Here is a 19916-nt window from a genome sequence, read left to right on the forward strand (position 1 = left end):
TTAATTAATTAACCAATTAACTAGGTCTTAAATTTTAATCAATTAACTAAGTCTTAAACTTTAATTAATTAACTAATTAACTAAGTCTTAAATTTTAATCAATTAATCAATTAACTAAGTCTTAAATTTTAATTAATTAACTAATTATTAAAATTTTAATTAACTAAGTTTTAAAAGTTTAACTAATCTTTAAATTTGTAATTAACGAATTTCATGAAAATTTATGGTTAATTAACTAAAGTATTAAAGCCCTAATTAACTTAATCCTCTTAAGATCTTTTCTTAATCAAAATTAAAAACCTAAATTTAAACCCAAACCCGTTAAAAGTCTGATCTAACCTCATCCGGGTGCCCGGATAAAAAATCCAGACATCTCGACCTGCTTCCCGAACACTGCCTACAGTTTTGCGCAGGCGCCCTCGGTTTTAAGGATCCAGGCGCTTGAATGTTCTTTCGAGGCGCCTTTCACCGTGTAAAATCTAGGTGCCCTAATTTAAATTCTGGGGCCCAGAATCGATTTATAAAAGTAATCCGAGACCCACCATATTAAACTGCACTAAAACCTATACTACTTCCAAAAATCTATCTTTCCACGTCGTCGCCGAGTGTATAAGTTAGTTTCTTATTTCGTTTTTGAAAATGCCTAGGTAAGCCCTTAAACCAACTCTAAAATAATTTAAATTAATATTTTTCTAGTTAAAAGTTTATTTTATGCATTAGGATTAAGAGGAAGACCACTGAGGCTGACACCTCTACTATCCCTAGTACAGACCCTAGGTTCTCCTCTGAGGAACATAGGATTAAGTTTGTATCATTGACATTTGTACCCCTGCATTCTAGATATATATGTATGACATTTTTTGCACGATCATGTATACCATCCATGGAGGTCATAGTGATGGGAAACACTAGAAAACCCGTTCTGGTGAATTCTTGCAGAACAAAATTTTTTCTGGAAATGGATTTAAGTTGCCCTCATAGTCGATCGAACAAAGTTTGATTGACGCATTTAGATCATTGGGCTCTTGTGTTTGGTTTTCAAGATCCTTCAGAAGATAAACAATTTATTTATAGCGGAAACCATAAATTGTACCTTTCTCGCGGGATGTCTAGAAGGAGTGGATGACCCCTCGATCTTCTGCTGTATATCCTCTCCTCTTCTCGAACGTTGTGTGGACAACGATTCTTCGAGATTTCTCCACCAAAAGTTCTTCTCTCCGATGGCAATCAAGCAAGCAAAGATCTTCCTTCCTCCTCTTTATCTTCTCCTTCCTTCTTCTTTTTGGCCGCCGGCCCTAATGGAATAAGAATACCAAAGGGGCGCCGGCCCTAAAGGAACTAGAAGAGGAGAAGAAAAACCTAAGGGCGCCGACCCTAAAAGGAACTAGAAGAGGAGAAGGTGGGCGGCGGAAGGAAAAGAAGGGGAACTTCTTGTTGGTGCCGCCGACCCTAGGGAAGGAGGAAATCAATTGTTGTGTACTCGTTGCCTCCCCTAAACCCCTCTTTATATAGCTATGCCATCTAGGAATTTTAAGAAAAAGTCTAACAATTTTTTTATAAGATTTAATTAGAACAAATCTAATAAAATCTTATGGATAAGATTTGTTATTTTTTATAAGTTTCCATTATATTAATTTTGTTCTTATTTTTGATAAAATATTTTAATTATATCTCGCTAATTTTTAACGAGATTCCATAATTAATATTTTGTTAATTTAACAAAATTAATCCACAAAATTTTATAATAAAATTTTGTATGAGAAGAGGTGAAATTTCTTAGCGGAAATTCTTTTTAAAAAATTTCTTAATTTTTATCAGAATTTTTGCCGGAAAAATTCTTAATAAAATTTCAGAAATTTTCTTTTATAAATAGAATTTCCTATCCGAAATTTCTCATAGAATTTTTCCAGAATTCTTCCAGAATTCTTTCAGAGGTCTTCCAGAATTCTTCCGGAGGTGTTCGAGAATTCTTCCGAAGGTCTCCAAAGGTCTTTGAGAATTCTTCTGAAGGTCTCCTAGAATTCTTCCAGTGGTCTCCCGAGGTCTTCAAAAATTCTTCCGAAGGTCTCCAAGAGGTCTTTAAGAATTCTTCCGAAGGTTTCTATGAATTCTTCCTGAGGTGGATTCGAGGATTTTCAGAGGCTACAGTAGGGACCTAGAGGAGGAATTGGTTTTGGTCTCTTGATGGGCTTGAGCTTCCCATGTTCTTCCTGAACACACAGCTTAAGTCCATCAATAATAACTCATTCCACTAGAGAGTTATTATTGCACTATCGCACCAATCCCATATTACAATATGGGCTCCTTCTTACTATAAGTACATTAATCTTCCTGTGTTTAAGATATCGTATGTCCGTCAATTAAATGAGTTACTGACAACTCGAATTTAATTAACTTCTAATCCAAGAGTAGTACCGCTCAACCTTATTATCATGCGGACAAAGTCCATCTGCAGGGTTTACATGATAATCCTTATGAGCTCCTCAAGGGGACATCATCAACCTATATTTAGAACACAGATTCCTTCTATAATCAACAACACACCATGTACATAATATAACGCCCGCCCTTACGTGGGCCCTTGACGGACGCTACAGTTCTTACATTCATTCATACATACACTATCATATATGGAAAATTTAAACTTTGCAGCGGAAACTTAACTAACTATTAAAACAGAGTTCATATATGATAATTAAATAATAACCTAATAATAATAATAAACTAACCTAGGTTGCATGGCAAATTCTAGATTGTAAAGTTCTAAACATGATATTAAAGACATTGTTTAACATGCAATTATAAAATTGTTGCATGGCCAAGGCTTGATCAAGTCACCCCACACACATCTTCACCGCCCTGTCCTGCTGCCTCCCATTTGCTCAGTACCTGTTAACTGGATCTGCAATATAAGGAAAAGTATCTATAAGCATAAAGCTTAGTAAGTTCCTTTCCTACTCACAAAATCCATCGTTACATAAAACATAACCTTAAAGCATACAAGCATGTCAACATTTCCTAAACAGGCATAATCAGTCATTTGACATTTACATCATATACATGAAACATAGTAATCATTTTGCCTTTTTGAAAAATATTATCTTAATAGATAAACATAATATCATCATCATCTTTGGGGATCCCTGGCTTGTACCCATTCATTTCTTTTGCGCGCATACATACCAAGTAGTACGAGGTAGCTAATCCCGACTACACGGTTACTAGGTCTTCTCAGATGTCCTTCAACCTAGGGGCAACTTTTGGAGCCCATCCCTTGGATCCCTTTCGGGTTCCGGTACAAGCCATTCATTTAAAGTAAAATACTTTTTATATTTTTCCTTTTCCATCATAACATGAATGTTCCATAACATCTTTCTTTCATTCATAGTGAACATTCACGTCATACATTACATGAATTCGACATAAAGTGTGGTAAAAATCATATGTCTAATAGCATTTAAACCTTAACTTAGGTTTGGTTGCACTTTCTTCATAAATTTAGCTTCACTAAGCTTCATTGCTTCAACCCGACCACTCCAAAGGACCTATAACCTTGTAATCGATCAGAAGATCGATTGGTGGGTTTTAAATTGATCCGATGGTCAATTCTGTTAAAATTTTCGTCACAGTAGCGTCTGTAATCGATCAACCGATCGATTACAGGGCTTAATCGATCAGAAGATCGATTACCTTAGTTCGGTGTCCACAGTACGCTCGGTAATCGATCAACCGATCGATTACAGACCCGTAATCGATCGCTGATCGATTACACCAGCTTAATCGATCGGTGGATCGATCACAACTCGCGAAAAGTCGCGGATTTCATTCTCTTTAAAGCGTGTAATCGATCGGGCGATCGATTACACCCTCTGGTAATCGACCGACGAGTCGATTACCAGGGTTTCTGCTCTCGGTTTCTCAGTTTCTAAGTTCTGTTCTGTTTAACACATACAACCACCAGTTTAACGAGATTTTAACCTAACAGCATATAGATCTAACAAAGAATCCTTAGGTTTTGTTTATCATAACATACGAAAGCCTAAAACATGCTATAACATAGGGAAGTTCCAGATAACAAAACAGAGCATAAAACGATTCTAAACATATATAACAAAAACTTAATCTAAACCTTATCTAAACATGCCTGTCTAAAAACTTTTAAAACAACCAGTTATAACATAAATTCTAACACCTCAGACAACTGAAAACATCATACAACATTCATCCGTAGCTATTATATTGCAGGTGAGGGAACTTACCGTAGTTCTCGAGTTCCTACGGTTTATACCAATCGACAAGGCCTCTCCTTTCTTCCTTCCTTGCAACCGGGGGACCTTCGGCACCTTCGGACAGGGCCAGAGAACAGATCGGCGGCCAAAGAAGAAGAAGCAGAAACGAAGGAAAAAGCTATTCTGTGCGAGGGGAAGGGTTTATAAAGAGAAAAGAGTCGGCAGTTACGAACCCATCTTCCCACGTCCTAGACCCACTACTGCCTCTCCGTTTGGTTTTAATGAAATTCCATAGACCTTCAGGTTTAACAAGCATTGCCCTCATTCCTTTAACAAGAATACACTACTATCTCATATGGTTAACTTGGCTTGCTACATATTGGAGGTCCAAGGGTCAATCCCTGGCACCTCCACATTTCTTTTCTTTTTCTCTTTTCTTTTTATAGCAAAGCCTTCATAATTTAACCCATTAAAGAAACATTTTAGGCCATTCCTTTTTGCCTAAATATTTATTCCTTCTTATCATACAATAAAATTCTATCATATACATCACTATTTATCCAGAAATTATTGAAGGACATTTTGGGTATTACACATAATACTACTTCCCAACTCATCAGAGCCTTTTGATCTATCGCACTAAATCTCACCCTTTGATGAATCAAAGAATTACATACTAAGTACATGTGTTTGTTATTATATTGGGATTAAGAGCATGTACATCCATAGTAACAGAGGTTTAGTTCGATTATATAGTCAGTATAAATCGAACAATCCTTAGATGGTCCTGCTCAATACACACTTAGTGTACTAGTGTAATTCTATAGTCAAGACAGACTAAGACCAAATTACACTACAACCAGTCCAATGGTTTGTCCAATCCATCTTGGTTGTGAACACTGTTTATAATCTATAAGGAACTGATAACATGGTCTTCTGTGTGTGACTCCGCACACCATGTTTATCTACAATATAGATTAAATGGACACTTGCATAAAAACTAAATGCAAACATTGACCAAATGTGATTCTTATTTCAGAATGTTTATTTACATAGATAGCTAGGATTCTGGTATACATCCCAACAATCTCCCACTTATACTAGAAGACTACGCTGCCTCATATGCTGCCATACATCTGATCCCCATCCCCTCCACATGCCGATCAAAAGCTCTCGCCGGAAGGGCCTTGGTGAAAGGGTCTGCCAGGTTATCCTCTGATGCAATCTTGACCACAGCGACTTCTCCCCGTTTGACGATGTCTCGTATCAGGTGGTACTTGCGCTCAATGTGTTTACTTGCCTTATGGGCTCGTGGTTCCTTCGAGTTTGCAACTGCACCACTGTTATCACAATAAATTGTGATAGTCTTGGGCAAACCAGGAATCACATCTAAGTCCATCAAGAAGTTCCTGAGCCATACAGCTTCTTTGGCTGCCTCAGAGGCTGCCACATACTCAGCTTCCATGGTAGAGTCCGAAATGCATTTCTGCTTTATACTCCTCCATGTTATGGCTCCACCTCCCAATGTAAACACATAACCTGATGTAGACTTACTTTTATCCCTATCTGATTGGAAGTCAGAGTCCGTGTAACCCACAGGGATTAAATTATCTGCTCGGTAAACTAGCATATAATTCCTAGTCCTTCTCAGGTACTTCAATATATGCTTTACCGCAGTCCAATGTCCCTGTCCTGGATTACTTTGATATCTGCTAACCATGCCCACGGCAAAGCAGATATCCGGTCTCGTGCATAGCATCGCATACATTAGGCTTCCTACTGCCGAAGCATAAGGAACCGCCTTCATGTCCTCTATCTCCTTTGGTGTCTTAGGACACATCTCCTTAGATAGAGGAACTCCATGCCTAAAAGGTAGAAAACCTTTCTTGGAGTTTTGCATGCTAAAACGAGCTAGGATAGTATCGATATAGGAAGCTTGGGATAAGCACAACATCCTTTTCTTGCGATCCCTTATAACTTTGATCCCAAGAATATGTGCGCATTCTCCTAAGTCTTTCATATCGAACTGCTTGGACAACCATACCTTTACGTCTGATAATATTTTAACATTGTTGCCAATGAGTAAAATATCATCTACGTACAGTACAAGAAATACCACCACGTTTCCGTCACACTTCTTGTATACACAAGACTCATCCGGACATTGAATAAATCCATATGACTGGATTACTTCATCAAACCGGATGTTCCAAGACCTTGAAGCTTGCTTCAGTCCATAAATGGACCGATTAAGCTTGCATACAAGATGCTCTTTGCCCTTTTCAATGAATCCCTCTGGTTGCTTCATATAGATGTTTTCTTCAAGACTTCCGTTAAGGAAAGCTGTCTTGACATCCATTTGCCAAATCTCATAATCCATATGAGCAGCAATAGATAAGAGAATCCTTATAGACTTAAGCATAGCTACCGGCGAAAAAGTCTCCTCATAATCGATTCCCTCTTTCTGAGTATACCCTTTCGCAACAAGCCTTGCTTTGAAGGTTTCCACCTTCCCGTCTATTCCTCTCTTTCTTTTGTAGACCCACTTGCATCCGATGGCTTTTACACCATCTGCTGGCTCTACAAGCTCCCAGACCTTATTAGAATACATAGATTCTATTTCAGAATTCATCGCACTTTGCCAAGATGCTGCATCTTTATCTTGGAGTGCTTCGTCATAAGTCCAGGGATCAGCTTCATGTTCACCAGGGACCAAGTCCGAGGACTCTCCCAAAAACATGAATCTATCAGGTTGTCTAACAACCCTCCCACTACGACGAGGCACCACCTGTTCTTGTGCATTTTCTGTGACACGCGGTGCAGTTACTTGTGGTATCTCATCTTGCACTATTGGTACTGAAGTGGATGTATCTCCTCTAACTTCCTCAAGAACAATTCTACTCGTGGGCTTGTGGTTCATTACATAGTCCTCTTCTAAAAATCGGGCATTCGTGCTAACGATGACCTTCTGATCTTTAGGACTATAGAACAAACCACCCTTCGTTCCTCTAGGATAGCCCACAAACAGGCAAACTTCTGTACGTGATTCCAACTTATCAGCGTCTCCCCTCAACACATGTGCTGGACTACCCCAAATCCGAATATGTCTTAGACTAGGCTTGCGCCCAGTCCACAATTCTGTGGGAGTAGAGGGTACTGATTTAGAAGGTACCAAGTTCAGAATATATGCCGCTGTTTCTAGAGCAAGTCCCCAGAACGAACTCGGTAATTCTGAATAGCTCATCATCGATCTAACCATTTCCATAAGAGTCCTATTCCTTCGCTCCGCCACACCATTCTGTTGGGGTGTACCAGGTGCGGACAATTGGGATTGAATCCCAGCCTCTGATAAGTAATCCCTAAATTCTCCCAAGAGGTACTCGCCACCACGATCAGATCGTAGTGTCTTGATACTCTTACCAAGATGTTTCTCCACATCTGCCTTAAATTCTTTGAACTTATCAAAGCACTCAGACTTGCGGCGCATCAGGTATATGTATCCATATCTCGAATAGTCGTCTACAAAAGAGACGAAGTATTCGAAACCACCTCTTGCCTGGATAGACATAGGGCCACACAAATCAGAATGAACCAATTCCAACACATCTTTGGCTCTATACCCCTTAGCCTTGAAAGGCCTCTTGGTCATTTTACCTTCCAAGCAAGATTCACAAGTTGGGAAATTTTCAACCGCCAGTGAACCCAAAGGTCCATCGGCTACCAACCTTTGAATCCTACTCAAGTTAATATGACCTAACCTTAGATGCCAAAGATATGTTTGGTTCATTTGTGAAGGTTCTTTTCTCTTATTAAGGTTAGAAGATGTGCTATTAATTTCCGTTTGTTGCATCGTGGGTTTTATTGGATTGAGAGTGTATAGATTGCCGACCAATGTACCAGAACAGATATTAATCCTATTCTTTTTGACAATAACTTTATTATCAAAAGAAACTGAATATCCATCCATAAACAATTTAGAAACTGAAATTAAATTCTTTCTAAAAGGTACATAAAGACAATCTCTCAAAACTAAAGTTTTATTTCTCTCAAACTGTAAATAAACATCTGCCACTGCAACAGCCGCCACCTTCGTAGCGTTGCCCATGTAGACGGTGATCTCCCCTTCATGTAGTTGTTTGGTTTCCTGGAACCCCTGCAATGAATTGCAGACATGATCAGTGGCACCCGTATCTACACACCAGGTTCCGGTAGATAACACCGCTAAACATGTTTCAACAACTAGAGAATAGGATATACCTTGATTGTTCTTCTTTTTGCGAGGACAGTCTGTCTTCCAGTGTCCTGACTGCTTGCATGTGAAGCACTTGCCCTTAGGCTTCTTCACACCTGCCTGTGGTCCCGCCGCTTGAGGTCTGTTCACCATCTTTACCGAACCAGCTGGTTTCTTCCTCTTCTTCCTGCCTTTCGGCTTAGAACCAACTGTCATTTTATCTGTGAAAAGATTCAACAAGGTGTGATCTCTATAGGGTATGTGAAGACAGGAGAACAGTTGAGAGATATTTTCATACAAGTTTTAAATAGGGTTTGGGTTGATTATCTTTGAAACAAGCTAGGCATGGTCAATATCTATGCTCCATCTTGAAGGAGAGTATTACAGGTTATATAAATAAATAGGAAATATAGGAATATGATTTGATTTATCTTGATGGTAGGGATTTGATTAAGTTTAGATACTCTCTATATATGTACGAGTTTGATGAATAAAAAATATATAATATATTTTAATTTGTTCAAAATTTTTTAACAAGAATAATCACCAAATAGCTTGAAATTTGAATTTGAAATTTAAAATTATTCTCTTTCTGCATTATTGATTTCAAATTTAAAGTTCATCTTGATTTCTTGTTTGCATCATTGTTGTCTAAAAAATGGCGGAAGATCTCATCTCTGTCAATCACTTCTAAGGGAATACACAAAAGCTGGCCTAGTTTTGTGGCAGTCTATGATGTGGCTCGAGGAGTGTTGCAATTTTGTTTGGAGATGGTAACTTTTCGTGAGACAGGAAAGATGTTATTGATGTGCTTGGAAAATTTCATGTGGTTGATGAAATCATGGCTTGAGTGTGGTGGTGGTTGGGAGAGGGGGATGAGGGATGAGAGTTTAAGATCACTTCATGAGGTGAGATCTTGGCGAGATAGTGCTAAAGTGTCCTATTGGGTTGGGTGGTGAGATCTTCCCTATCCTTTGCACATGACATGTCTTCCCTATCCTTTGCATGACAAGTTTGCTGTGTGGGCGTCGACCTCCCTTGCCTTCATTTGCTTCGTGTCTTCCTTGTCCTCCATGTATCAATATCTTTCGTCTTTTTTCCTTTGCTTGAGGTCCTCTGTGCTACTCTTAGATAACATTGAGACTCACTTTGTCCTTCATGCAAGCCCCCAAACAGGTCAATGCTCCCTACCTGATTTGACTGTGTTGCTGCTTTGTTCATGTTATCATTTCTTCTTTCGGTGGCGGCACATCTCCACCATCGATTCTGCTTTCTCTAGTTCACTGCAGAGGCTTCTAGTTATATTGGCATACACTCGAAGAATCCAACATTCATTGGTGCCCTAAATTTGGTTTGTCCAATAGTCAACCTAAATTAAGACTTAAGTTTTTCACCTCAATCTACTAATATTAATTCTAATGCCACTCCATGTGAGTCATTTTGTGGATCTCAAGCCGACATGTTCACTTTCCACGTGCATCATTTTATAGATCTTAAGCTAATATTCCCTTACTTTGCGTGGGCTAATTTGTAAATTTCAAGCTAGCATGCCCTCTTATCTCCATGTGAATCAGTTCATAGATCTTAATGCTAGTGTTCCCTCCTCTCTTTGCATGCATCATTCCACAGATGTCAAGTCGGTGTGCCCTTCTCTCTTTGTGTGCATCACGGATCTCAAGTCAACATCCCCTCCTCTCTCCACATGCGCCATTTTATGGATCACAAGCTAGTGTACCCTTTTCTCTCCACATGCATCATTCCATGGATCTTAAGTCGACATTCCCTACTCTTTTCGCTTGCATCATTTTGTGGATCTCAAGTAGGCATGCCCTTCTCTCCTCTTGTGCATCATTCTGAGGATCTTAAGCCAGGCCTATCTTCTTTCCTCATGCGTCATTTCATGATCTCAAGTTGGATGAGGCTTTCTCTCGTTGCGTGCGTTATTCTGCAAAGATCTCAGATTAGTCAGGCCTCCTTTGCATGCATCATTCTGCTGACACTTTAGGTGGAACAAATCCTCTCTCCATGGGCCATTTTGTAGGCATCTCAAGCTGAATCTAACCTCTAGCTGCATGTGTTTTTCTATAAAGTGGACAAATAATATATTTGTAGCATGCTGGTTTCTACAGTATATTTAAACCAACTCAAGGAAGTGCAAGCAAGATATGTGCAAATATGTTAAGGGTAAGAGGTTATTTGTAATATGTAAGAGGCCATTATTTGTAATATGTTCTATTTATTAATAATATATAATGGTAGAAAAGACTAGCTAGGGTTTTGATCCATAGAGTGATGTGAGGAGAGGGCTTGGATTGGGAAAACAGTATGAATTGAGGAAACATGACAATAGGTGATTTGGTCTACTCCCTTTGGAGGTGGATTTGTTGACGTCCTTTGGGAAGTTTTGTTTTTTTTCATTCTGTGAGTTATTATAATTTATGTAATCAGCTAGAAACAGATACTCTTTATGCTTCAACCTGACAGGGAACATTAGATAAAATAGGAAATTTAGTCCAAGGCATAATTTACTCTTATTATGCCTAAATCTTTGATGGAAGTAGTTATTCCCAGGGCTGTAAATTCATGAATTGCAATCCTATTTCTATAGGTAATAGTACAACATATTATCTCTTTAAACTTGTCAAAGTCTTCTAATGTGACACATTTTTTCTTGATCACCATGGGTTGTTTGACTCAACAAATCTGTTGATATGTCTTACAGTATTTTTATTCTACTTGTCTTTTAATCATAGAGATTTCTATCAAGGCTTCTGCACATCTGCTAAGTGTTATATTTGGTATGCTACTAGGATGATGCTTCTCATCTGCAATGTCCATACGATCCACCTGATCTGAATAAGAACATCACTGAAATCTTTGGAAAGTTGATAAACATTTATAGAGGTAAAGAAAGAATTTCTCTGATGTTCAACAATATCTGTTATGCTAACAGCAAGTTTTATTGCTTTGCTTCAGCACTAGGAGATGAAAGAAGATCATTTAGCTACTACAAGGCCATTCCTGTTATTGAGAAATTACCTTTCAGAATTGAAAGTGTTGATCAGGTGAAGAATCTTCCTACAATTGGAAAATCATTGCAAGATCATGTAAGCAAAATTTATTGAACTTTCGGCTATCTACTTTATTATTAACAAATATTTCACTGTTAAATAAATTAATGATTTCTCATGTCGAAGCTGCTATTCCCTACTTGTCATTCCTCAACAAAGCTAAGCTACTTATGTTCTCACACTAGTATGGTGCTTTGCTTAGTTGTTGGTTTATTACAGTGGAATTACATTGTGCTTAACATGTTATCTGCTTGTTCAACTCACAATTAAGCTTCTAAGATGCTACAACTAGTTGAGAAGTTTGCCTCATTGACTTCATGGATGTTATTAGATTCCAGTCTCATTGTTTTCCTCACTACGGGGCCACAGTTAACGATTTAAGATGCTACAATAACTAGTTGAGAAGTTTGCCTGATTGACTTTATGGATGCGCTATTAGATGCAAGTTTCATTGTTTTCCTAACTACACAGCAGTGTTTAAAATGTCCATTCGATAAGGATCTACAGATCATGTGAACATGGTAAATCTCACTTGTGTCTAACTGGTGGTATGATGACATTTTGATTGCTCGTTCGCCACGATCATATTCTTCTCCATTACATTTGAAACACTTTTTTTTTTCCTTTTGTCTATATTTACTTTTAAGCATTAATAGTTATTATAATTACATTTTAAATTATAAAATAAATACATAAGTATAGTGGGTTCAGATCTAGCCTTTGTTCATATGAAGCTGGATTTTCCAACTCGAGTCATCTCTAGATTGTCCAACATCTGAAAATCATCCTGAGTTAGCTCAAACTAAGCAAGATTTTGCAAGATCTTACCTTTATCATGTCCTAACATCTTAAAATTGCAAATCTGGTGATGTCCTACCTTGTGAACGAGTACGATGAATCAATGATCCACACTCATTTCTTTTCATTATCATCATTTTTGTCAAGTTTCTAGCTTCCCATCAATGTATCATTTGTGCAACGGATCCATTTTTAGGCCTTCCTCATGTTGTACCAAGAAGGCATCAATTGAATCTTCTCTAGGTGCATTAGCATTCTTAGGTTAGTGTAGCTGCATGATATGTGGTTCAAGAAAGTTGTTTGTGTTAAGTATCTTCAAGGTTTGCTTTCTCAATTTTGGCGTTAACCCTCAAAATAGACAATTTTTATTATAACTTTATATATCTCAATGGTACAATATTCCTTGAGAAAACAAAGTAAAGCGAAATTTTAAAGGTTTACCTTAGCTCCATTTGCATCACCATGTGATAGTCAAGCTTTCACGAAACTATTGTGTTGTTGTGTCGTTTTGTTAAATTTAAAGGTTTACCTTAGCTTTCCTAAGCTTTTTCAAGTCGAGAATGGGACCAATAGGTGATTAAAAAATTCAACATCGAGCTCATCAAGTCTCCTCCACACTCCACAAAACTCAGTCCCATAACCTTCTAGAGAGACTACTCCTAGCCATCTTAATCAGACTGAGATTGAGAGGCTTGGAAGTTTATTGGAGTCATTGGAGCAACCTAGTGGCTCCTGTTCATTATCTCCTGAGTTTACATGACATTTTTCCTAGTCCATTTTATAACATATTCACCTTGTCCTAGCAATAAAAATATTATTGTTGTTGATGATTCTGTTACTATGATGGTTGGTGTTAGTCATATTCAGTTGAGTTCGTCCTTATTATTAAAAGATGTGTTCCATGTTCCGAAACTATCCACTAGTCTCTTGCTATCCGTGATATGAACTATAATGTCTTTGTTTTATCCCTCTCATTGTGTATTTCAAGATATAAGTTTGGGGAAGAGGTTTGAATTTGCTAAGGAAAAGGAAGGGTGATTTTTTACTATCTTAATTCATCAACCACATACTCACATACTATTAAGCACATTTTCTCATAGTCTTGTTTTTCTATTTCAAATAATGATGTCATTTAGCATCGACATTTCTGTTGTGGTCATCCTTCATTTACTATTTTAAAGACAATGTTCCCTTCTTTGTTTAAAAGTGTTAAGGTTGAAGATTTTCATTGTGAGGTATGTGAATTTGCAAACATGAAAGGGTTTCCTTTCAAATGAGCAATAATAGAAGATTTTTCCTTTTTATCTTATGCACTCTAATATATGATGCCCCTCTAGAATTCTCAATTTTATAGGAGCTCAGTGGTTTATTTCTGAGTCTTGTGGATTTTTCTTCTCAAACATAAATCCGATGTGACTACTATCTTTCCAAACTTTATTGTCATGATACATAACCAATTTGGTGTTAAAGTAAAAAGGTTCCAATTTGATAATGCCAAGCATTAGTTTAACTAATTTCTTTCACCATATTTTCTATAAGAAGGGATAGTTTATGAGTCATCCTACAAGATACTCCTCAACAAAATAGGTTTGCCGAGAGGAAAAATGGTCACTTACTTGCCACAACCTGTGCTTTACTCTTCCAAAATAGAGTTCCAAAATTTATACTAGGCAAAGTTGTCCTTGCTACACCCCACATTATAAATCGACTACCCTCCAAAGTTTTGGCCAATCAAATACCTATGCATCTCCTCTTTCAGCTTTATCCTAATATTCGAACCATAAATTATCTCACTTCTTGAGTCTTTGGTTGTCTTGCTTTTGTTCATGTGTCTAGCTACAACAAAGGTTAATTAGATCCACGACAATCAAGTGTGTTTTTGTAAGGTATTCTCTAATTTAGAAAGGCTACAAGTGTTATCACCCATTCACATGAAAATTTTATATCTTTGTTGATGTCAGTTTTAAGGAAGACCAATCTTTTTTCTCTCTGCCTTATCTTCAGGAGGACTCTGGCTCTATTGCGGAAGATAAGGCAGAAGTTCTACTTTCCTTGATCTACCCATCTCACAACCTTACTCATCCCAACCCAGATTAGTATCATAGGAGTCCACATCACCTTCATAGGGGTCATCCCCATAGAAGTCATCCCTGCAGCTCGAATTGTCCCAACAAGAATCTGATCAAGTCCAAAACTCAACTCCTGCTCCTGAACATGAGGTATGCACAAACTCAATTTCCTCTCTTATTTTTTTTATCATGATTTATTCATTGCCTTAGAAAAGCAATAAGAGAGTACACTAAACATCTAAGATGTCCATTGGCCAAAGTAGTGCCTTTTCACATATTTTCTCTATTCCACAAAAGATTTTTAGCCAACTTAAACGCCATCCCAATTCCTAATACATTATGTGTGGCTTTATCTGATAAGATGTGGGGAGAAGCTATAAGAGTAGAGATGCAGGCACTTGACAAGAATAGAACATGGGAAATCGTAGAGATGCCATAAAATAAAAGAGTAGTGGGATGTGAATGGGTGTTTGCTATAAAGTACAAATCAAATGGGTCTCTAGAGAGATATAATGTGAGGTTGGTTGTTAAAGGCTATACATAAACCTATAAAGCGGACTATTAATAGGCATTTGCATCGATGACTAAGATGAATACAGTGAGGGTTCTATTGCCCTTGGCCATAAATTTCAATTGAGATTTACAATAGTTTGATGTGAAGACTGCCTTCCTTCATGAGGACTTAAAGGAAGAGATATATATGAAGATTCCATTTGAGCTTTGGATGAGAGATCAAAGAGAACAAAATTTGCAAACTGAAAAAGGCATTATACAGACTCAAGCAGTCTCTAAGAGCTTGGTTTGGTAGGTTTACAAAGGTGATACTCAATACCGAGTATAAGCAAAGTCAAGCTGATCATATATTATTGTATGTTAATGATAATTATTACTGGGAATGATGAGAAAGAAAAGGAGACCTTGAAAATTGCTTGACAAAGGAATTTGAGATCAAATAAGGATAGAAGTAGCTCGATTTCGACAAGGTATCTTCATTTCTTAACAGAAGTATGTGGTTGAACTCTTGAAGGAAACTAGTAAATTACTGTGTAAACCTGCTTCAACTCCGATTGATCCCATTCACAAATTTGAAGATGCAAATGATGAATAGGCATTAGACAAGGAAGGACTCCAGAAATTGGTTGGGAAACTAATATATTTGGTACACACTCAGTCGAACATTACCTATGCTATAAGTGTGGTAAGTTCACGCATAACCCTGAAGTTCATCTACAAATTTCTAACTGGATACTCTGCTTCCTGAAAGCTAATCAAGAAAGGTATGGGGCTCCAGCAGCAAGCTCATTGTCTAGTAGGCATGGTGGTTGCTCCAGCAAAACTAGCATGCTGCCCATCTTCCTTAGCAGACCCAGCACCTCCAATGGATGTGCCATTAGTTGAGGCAGAGGCATTATGACGGCTGGGCAACACTGACACTGTAGATTTTTTTTTTTGATAGAAAGGTAAATATATATCATCAAAAGAATATACAACCATACAATAACTAAGGATCCTTGCTTATATCACGTCTGACGAAATATCAGATCTAAGAAGACATTTGAGGTATGACGTACAAGTGCTCATATTGATGGGAAACACTAGAAAACCCGTTCCGGTGAATTCTTACAGAACAAAATTTTTTTCGGAAATGGATTTAAGTTGCCCTCATAGTTGATCAAACAAAATTTGATCGACGCATTTAGATCATTGGGCTCTTGTGTTTGGTTTACAAGATCCGAGATAAAAGGAATAATTTATTTAAAGCGGAAAGCAATAAATTATACCTTTTCTTTGGGTTGTCTTGAAGGAGGTGGATGACCCCTCGATCTTCTGCTTTATATCCTCTCCTCTTCTCGAACGTTGTGTGGGCAACGGTCCTTCGAGAATACTCCACCAAAAAGGCTCTTCTCTGATGGCAATCAACCAACAAACCAAGCCTTCTCTTCTTTCTTGCTTTCTTCTTCTCTTCTTTGTCCTTGGCCGCCGGCCCTAGAGAGAAAGGTGCTGGGAACTTTCGGCCACCAAGAAACCAAGGGAGGGCAAAGGATTGCCGCCCCTAAGGGAAGAAGAAAAGCTGCTGGGCGCCGGCCCTAAAAGTAGAGAAGGGAAGGAGAAGGAGGGTTGTGGCGGCGGCAAACAAAAGGGAGGAGTCCTTATGTTGGTGCCGCCGGCCCTAGGGGAGGAGGAAAGCCAAGAGTTGTGTTCTTGTTGCCTCCCCTAAACCCCTCCTTATATAGTTATGCCATCTAGGAAATTTAAGAAAAAGTCTAACAAATTTTATAAGATTTAATTAGAACAAATCTAATAAAATCTTATGGATAAGATTTGTTATCTTTTTAATAAGTTTCCATTATATTAATTTTGTTCTTATCTTTAACAAAATCTTTTAATTATATCTCGCTAATTTTTAACGAGATTCCATAATTAATATTTTGTTAATTTAACAAAATTAATTCACAAAATTTTATAATAAAATTTTGTACGAGAAGAGACGAAATTTCTTAGCGGAAATTCTTTTAAAAAATTTTTTAATTTTTTATCAGAATTTTTGTCGAAAAAATTCATAATAAAATTTCAGAAATTTTCTTTTATAAATAGAATTTTCTATCCGAAATTTCTCACAGAATTCTTTCAAAATTCTTTCGGAGGTCTTCCAGAATTCTTCCAGAGGTCTTCGAGAATTCTTCCGAAGGTCTCCAAAGGTCTTCGAGAATTCTTCCGAAGGTCTCCTAGAATTCTTCCAGAGGTCTCCCGAGGTCTTCAAGAATTCTTCCGAAGGTCTCCAAGAGGTCTTCAAGAATTCTTCCGAAGGTCTCCATGAATTCTTCCTGAGGTGGATTCAAGGATTTCCAGAGGCTACAGTAGGGACCTAGAGGAGGAATTAGTTTTGGTCTCCTGATGGGCTTGAGCTTCCCATGTTCTTCCTGAACACACAGCTTAAGTTCATCAATAATAACTCATTCCACTAGAGAGTTATTATTGCACTACCGCACCAATCCCATATTACAATATGGGCTCCTTCTTACTATAAGTACATTAATCTCCCTGTGTTTAAGATATCGTATGTCCGTTAATTAAATGAGTTACTGACAACTCGAATTTAATTAACTTCTAATCCAAGAGTAGTACCACTCAACCTTATTATCATGCGGACAAAGTCCACCTGCAGGGTTTACATGATAATCCTTATGAGCTCCTCAAGGGGACATCATCAACCTATATTTAGGACACAGATTCCTTCTATAATCAACAACACACCATGTACATAATACTACTTCCCAACTCATCGGGTCTTTTGATCTATCGCACTAAATCTCACCCTTTGATGAATCAAAGAAATATATACTAAGTACATGTGTTTGTTATTATATTGGGATTAAGAGCATGTACATCCATAGTAATAGAGGTTTAGTTCGATTATATAGTCAGTATAAATCGAACAATCCTTAGATGGTCCTGCTCAATACATACTTAGTGTACTAGTGTAATTTTATAGTCAAGATAGACTAAGACCAAATTACACTACAACCAGTCCAATGGTTTATCCAATCCATCTTGGTTGTGAACACTGTTTATAATTTATAAGGAACTGATAACATGGTCTTCTGTGTGTGACTCCGCACACCATGTTTATCTACAATATAAATTAAGTGGACACTTGCATAAAATTAAATGCAAATATTGACCAAATGTGATTCTTATTTCAGAATGTTTATTTACATAGATAGCTAGGATTCTGGTATACATCCCAACAATATCAAACAATGTCAAACAACCACCATCAGATGTGCTACGGTCAAATACCCATCTTTTATATGAATCACGGGGGATCAGACCTCAATTGGACTCTGTCACCAATGTCAAACAACCACCACATGTAGGCCCCTCTATGTCGTATGTAGCCCAACATCCTCTCTAGCTATCCTCGCTAACCTCCATCCCACTAGGAGTTCGGTTCCTCTGGTCTCCAGTGTAGGGCAAGCCAAAGGTTAGCCATCCTCGCTAACCTCCATCCCACTAGGAGTTCGGTTCCTCTGGTCTCCAGTGTAGGGCAAGCCAAAGGTTGAAGGATGTGTGAATGTGCTCGCGTCTCCTCCTCCCAGACTAGAGCTGTGGCCTAGGGTCCTCAACCTCCATCAGCAAATGATGTCTCCAACTCCACATGGGTCATAGTTATCATCCCCTACTCATTTTTAGCAAGTGGTCAGCTATCAATGAATTTGCAATGTTTTCTGTATGAATCACAGGGGATCAGGCATCAACCAGACTCTATTATCAATGTTAAACAACCACATGTAGGCGCCTCCATGTCGCATGTAGCCCAACATCCTATCTAGCTATCCTCGCTAACCTCCATCCCACTAGGAGTTCGGCTCCTCTGGTCTCAGTGTAGGGCAAGCCAAAGGCCGAAGAAAGTGTGACTGTGCTCTTGTCTCCTCCTATGTCTAGAGTTGTGGCCTAGGGTCCTCAACCTCCATCAGTAAATGATATCTCCAACTGCACATGGGTCACAATCATCGCCACCTACTCACTTTTAGCAAGTGGTTAGCTATCAACGGATTTACAATATCTTTACCACGAGCCATTTACTGCGGACTAGATAGATCATTCTGACGGATCTATTCACTCTCATAGGCTTGTTAGCAAAACCCCAGTCATAAACGGATTTGGAACGTCTTTATTGTGAGCCGTTTGTTGCAGAATAGATAGATCATTTAAGGTGGATCTATTCATCTATACATCCTCATCACTGGTGTATATGCTCACTCTTCACATACCCCACATTGTAACTCCACAATGTACTCCCTCTCTAACAAGATGTATGCTCTCTCTCCTAACCAACTCCAAATATACACACTCACATAGACGTTTGCACAATTCCAAAAGATGCTCCATCCAAAGTTGACATGTTTGATTATTTAATTAACTTAGAAAAAAATTATTTATTTATTTTAAATTCATTTTATTGGAATATCACTAAAGATACATCATAATTATAATAAATGTGCATTGAATGAATCAAATTATTTTTTAAAAATTATCTAGTTCAAATTGAAGTTAAAAAAATTCCAAATTCGAATTTATTTTTATCAAAATATTAAATCTAAAATTTTGAAAGTTGTCAAAGTTGCATGTCAAATTTCAGATTTTTTATTTTTTCAAAAAATTTATACATATTGAATTAATTAAATTTTAATTTTAATTTAAGATTAAAATATAGTATTTTACATTAAGACAAAATGATATTTGTTTGTAGAGTTTTATTTAGGTTTTATTAAACAAAATACAAGAAACAAAATGAAATTTAATGCTCAAGTTTCTTTTGCTAATGAATAAATTTCAAACACAACTACATGATACCATAAAAAAATATACGTTCATTCAAACAAAATTACATCCTTAACAATAAAAGATTCTTGGGCTTTTAAATCTAAAATTGCTCAAATATTGTAAAACTTACAGCAAAACAGGCCCCAAAGGACCAAAGGTCTTATTTTCTCATTGCTCATTCCTATATAGA

At 37.6% G+C, this 19916-nt stretch overlaps 1 protein-coding gene across 1 annotated transcript in view; it reads left to right on the forward strand.

The window, feature by feature from the left end:
* Window positions 1–19916, forward strand: part of LOC141840688 (DNA polymerase lambda) — a 56146-nt gene that overhangs the window by 18885 nt on the left and 17345 nt on the right. Inside the window, exons 4-5 of the mRNA XM_074728738.1 lie at window positions 11271–11364; window positions 11437–11567. Of these exons, the coding sequence (XP_074584839.1) occupies window positions 11271–11364; window positions 11437–11567 (225 nt within the window). The remainder of the gene's footprint in view (window positions 1–11270; window positions 11365–11436; window positions 11568–19916) is intronic.

Source organism: Curcuma longa, chromosome 11, assembly GCF_044706935.1.
Source record: "Curcuma longa cultivar G26 ecotype Majalengka, Jawa Barat chromosome 11, ITB_CL_G26_1.1, whole genome shotgun sequence".
NCBI lineage: Eukaryota > Viridiplantae > Streptophyta > Magnoliopsida > Zingiberales > Zingiberaceae > Curcuma > Curcuma longa.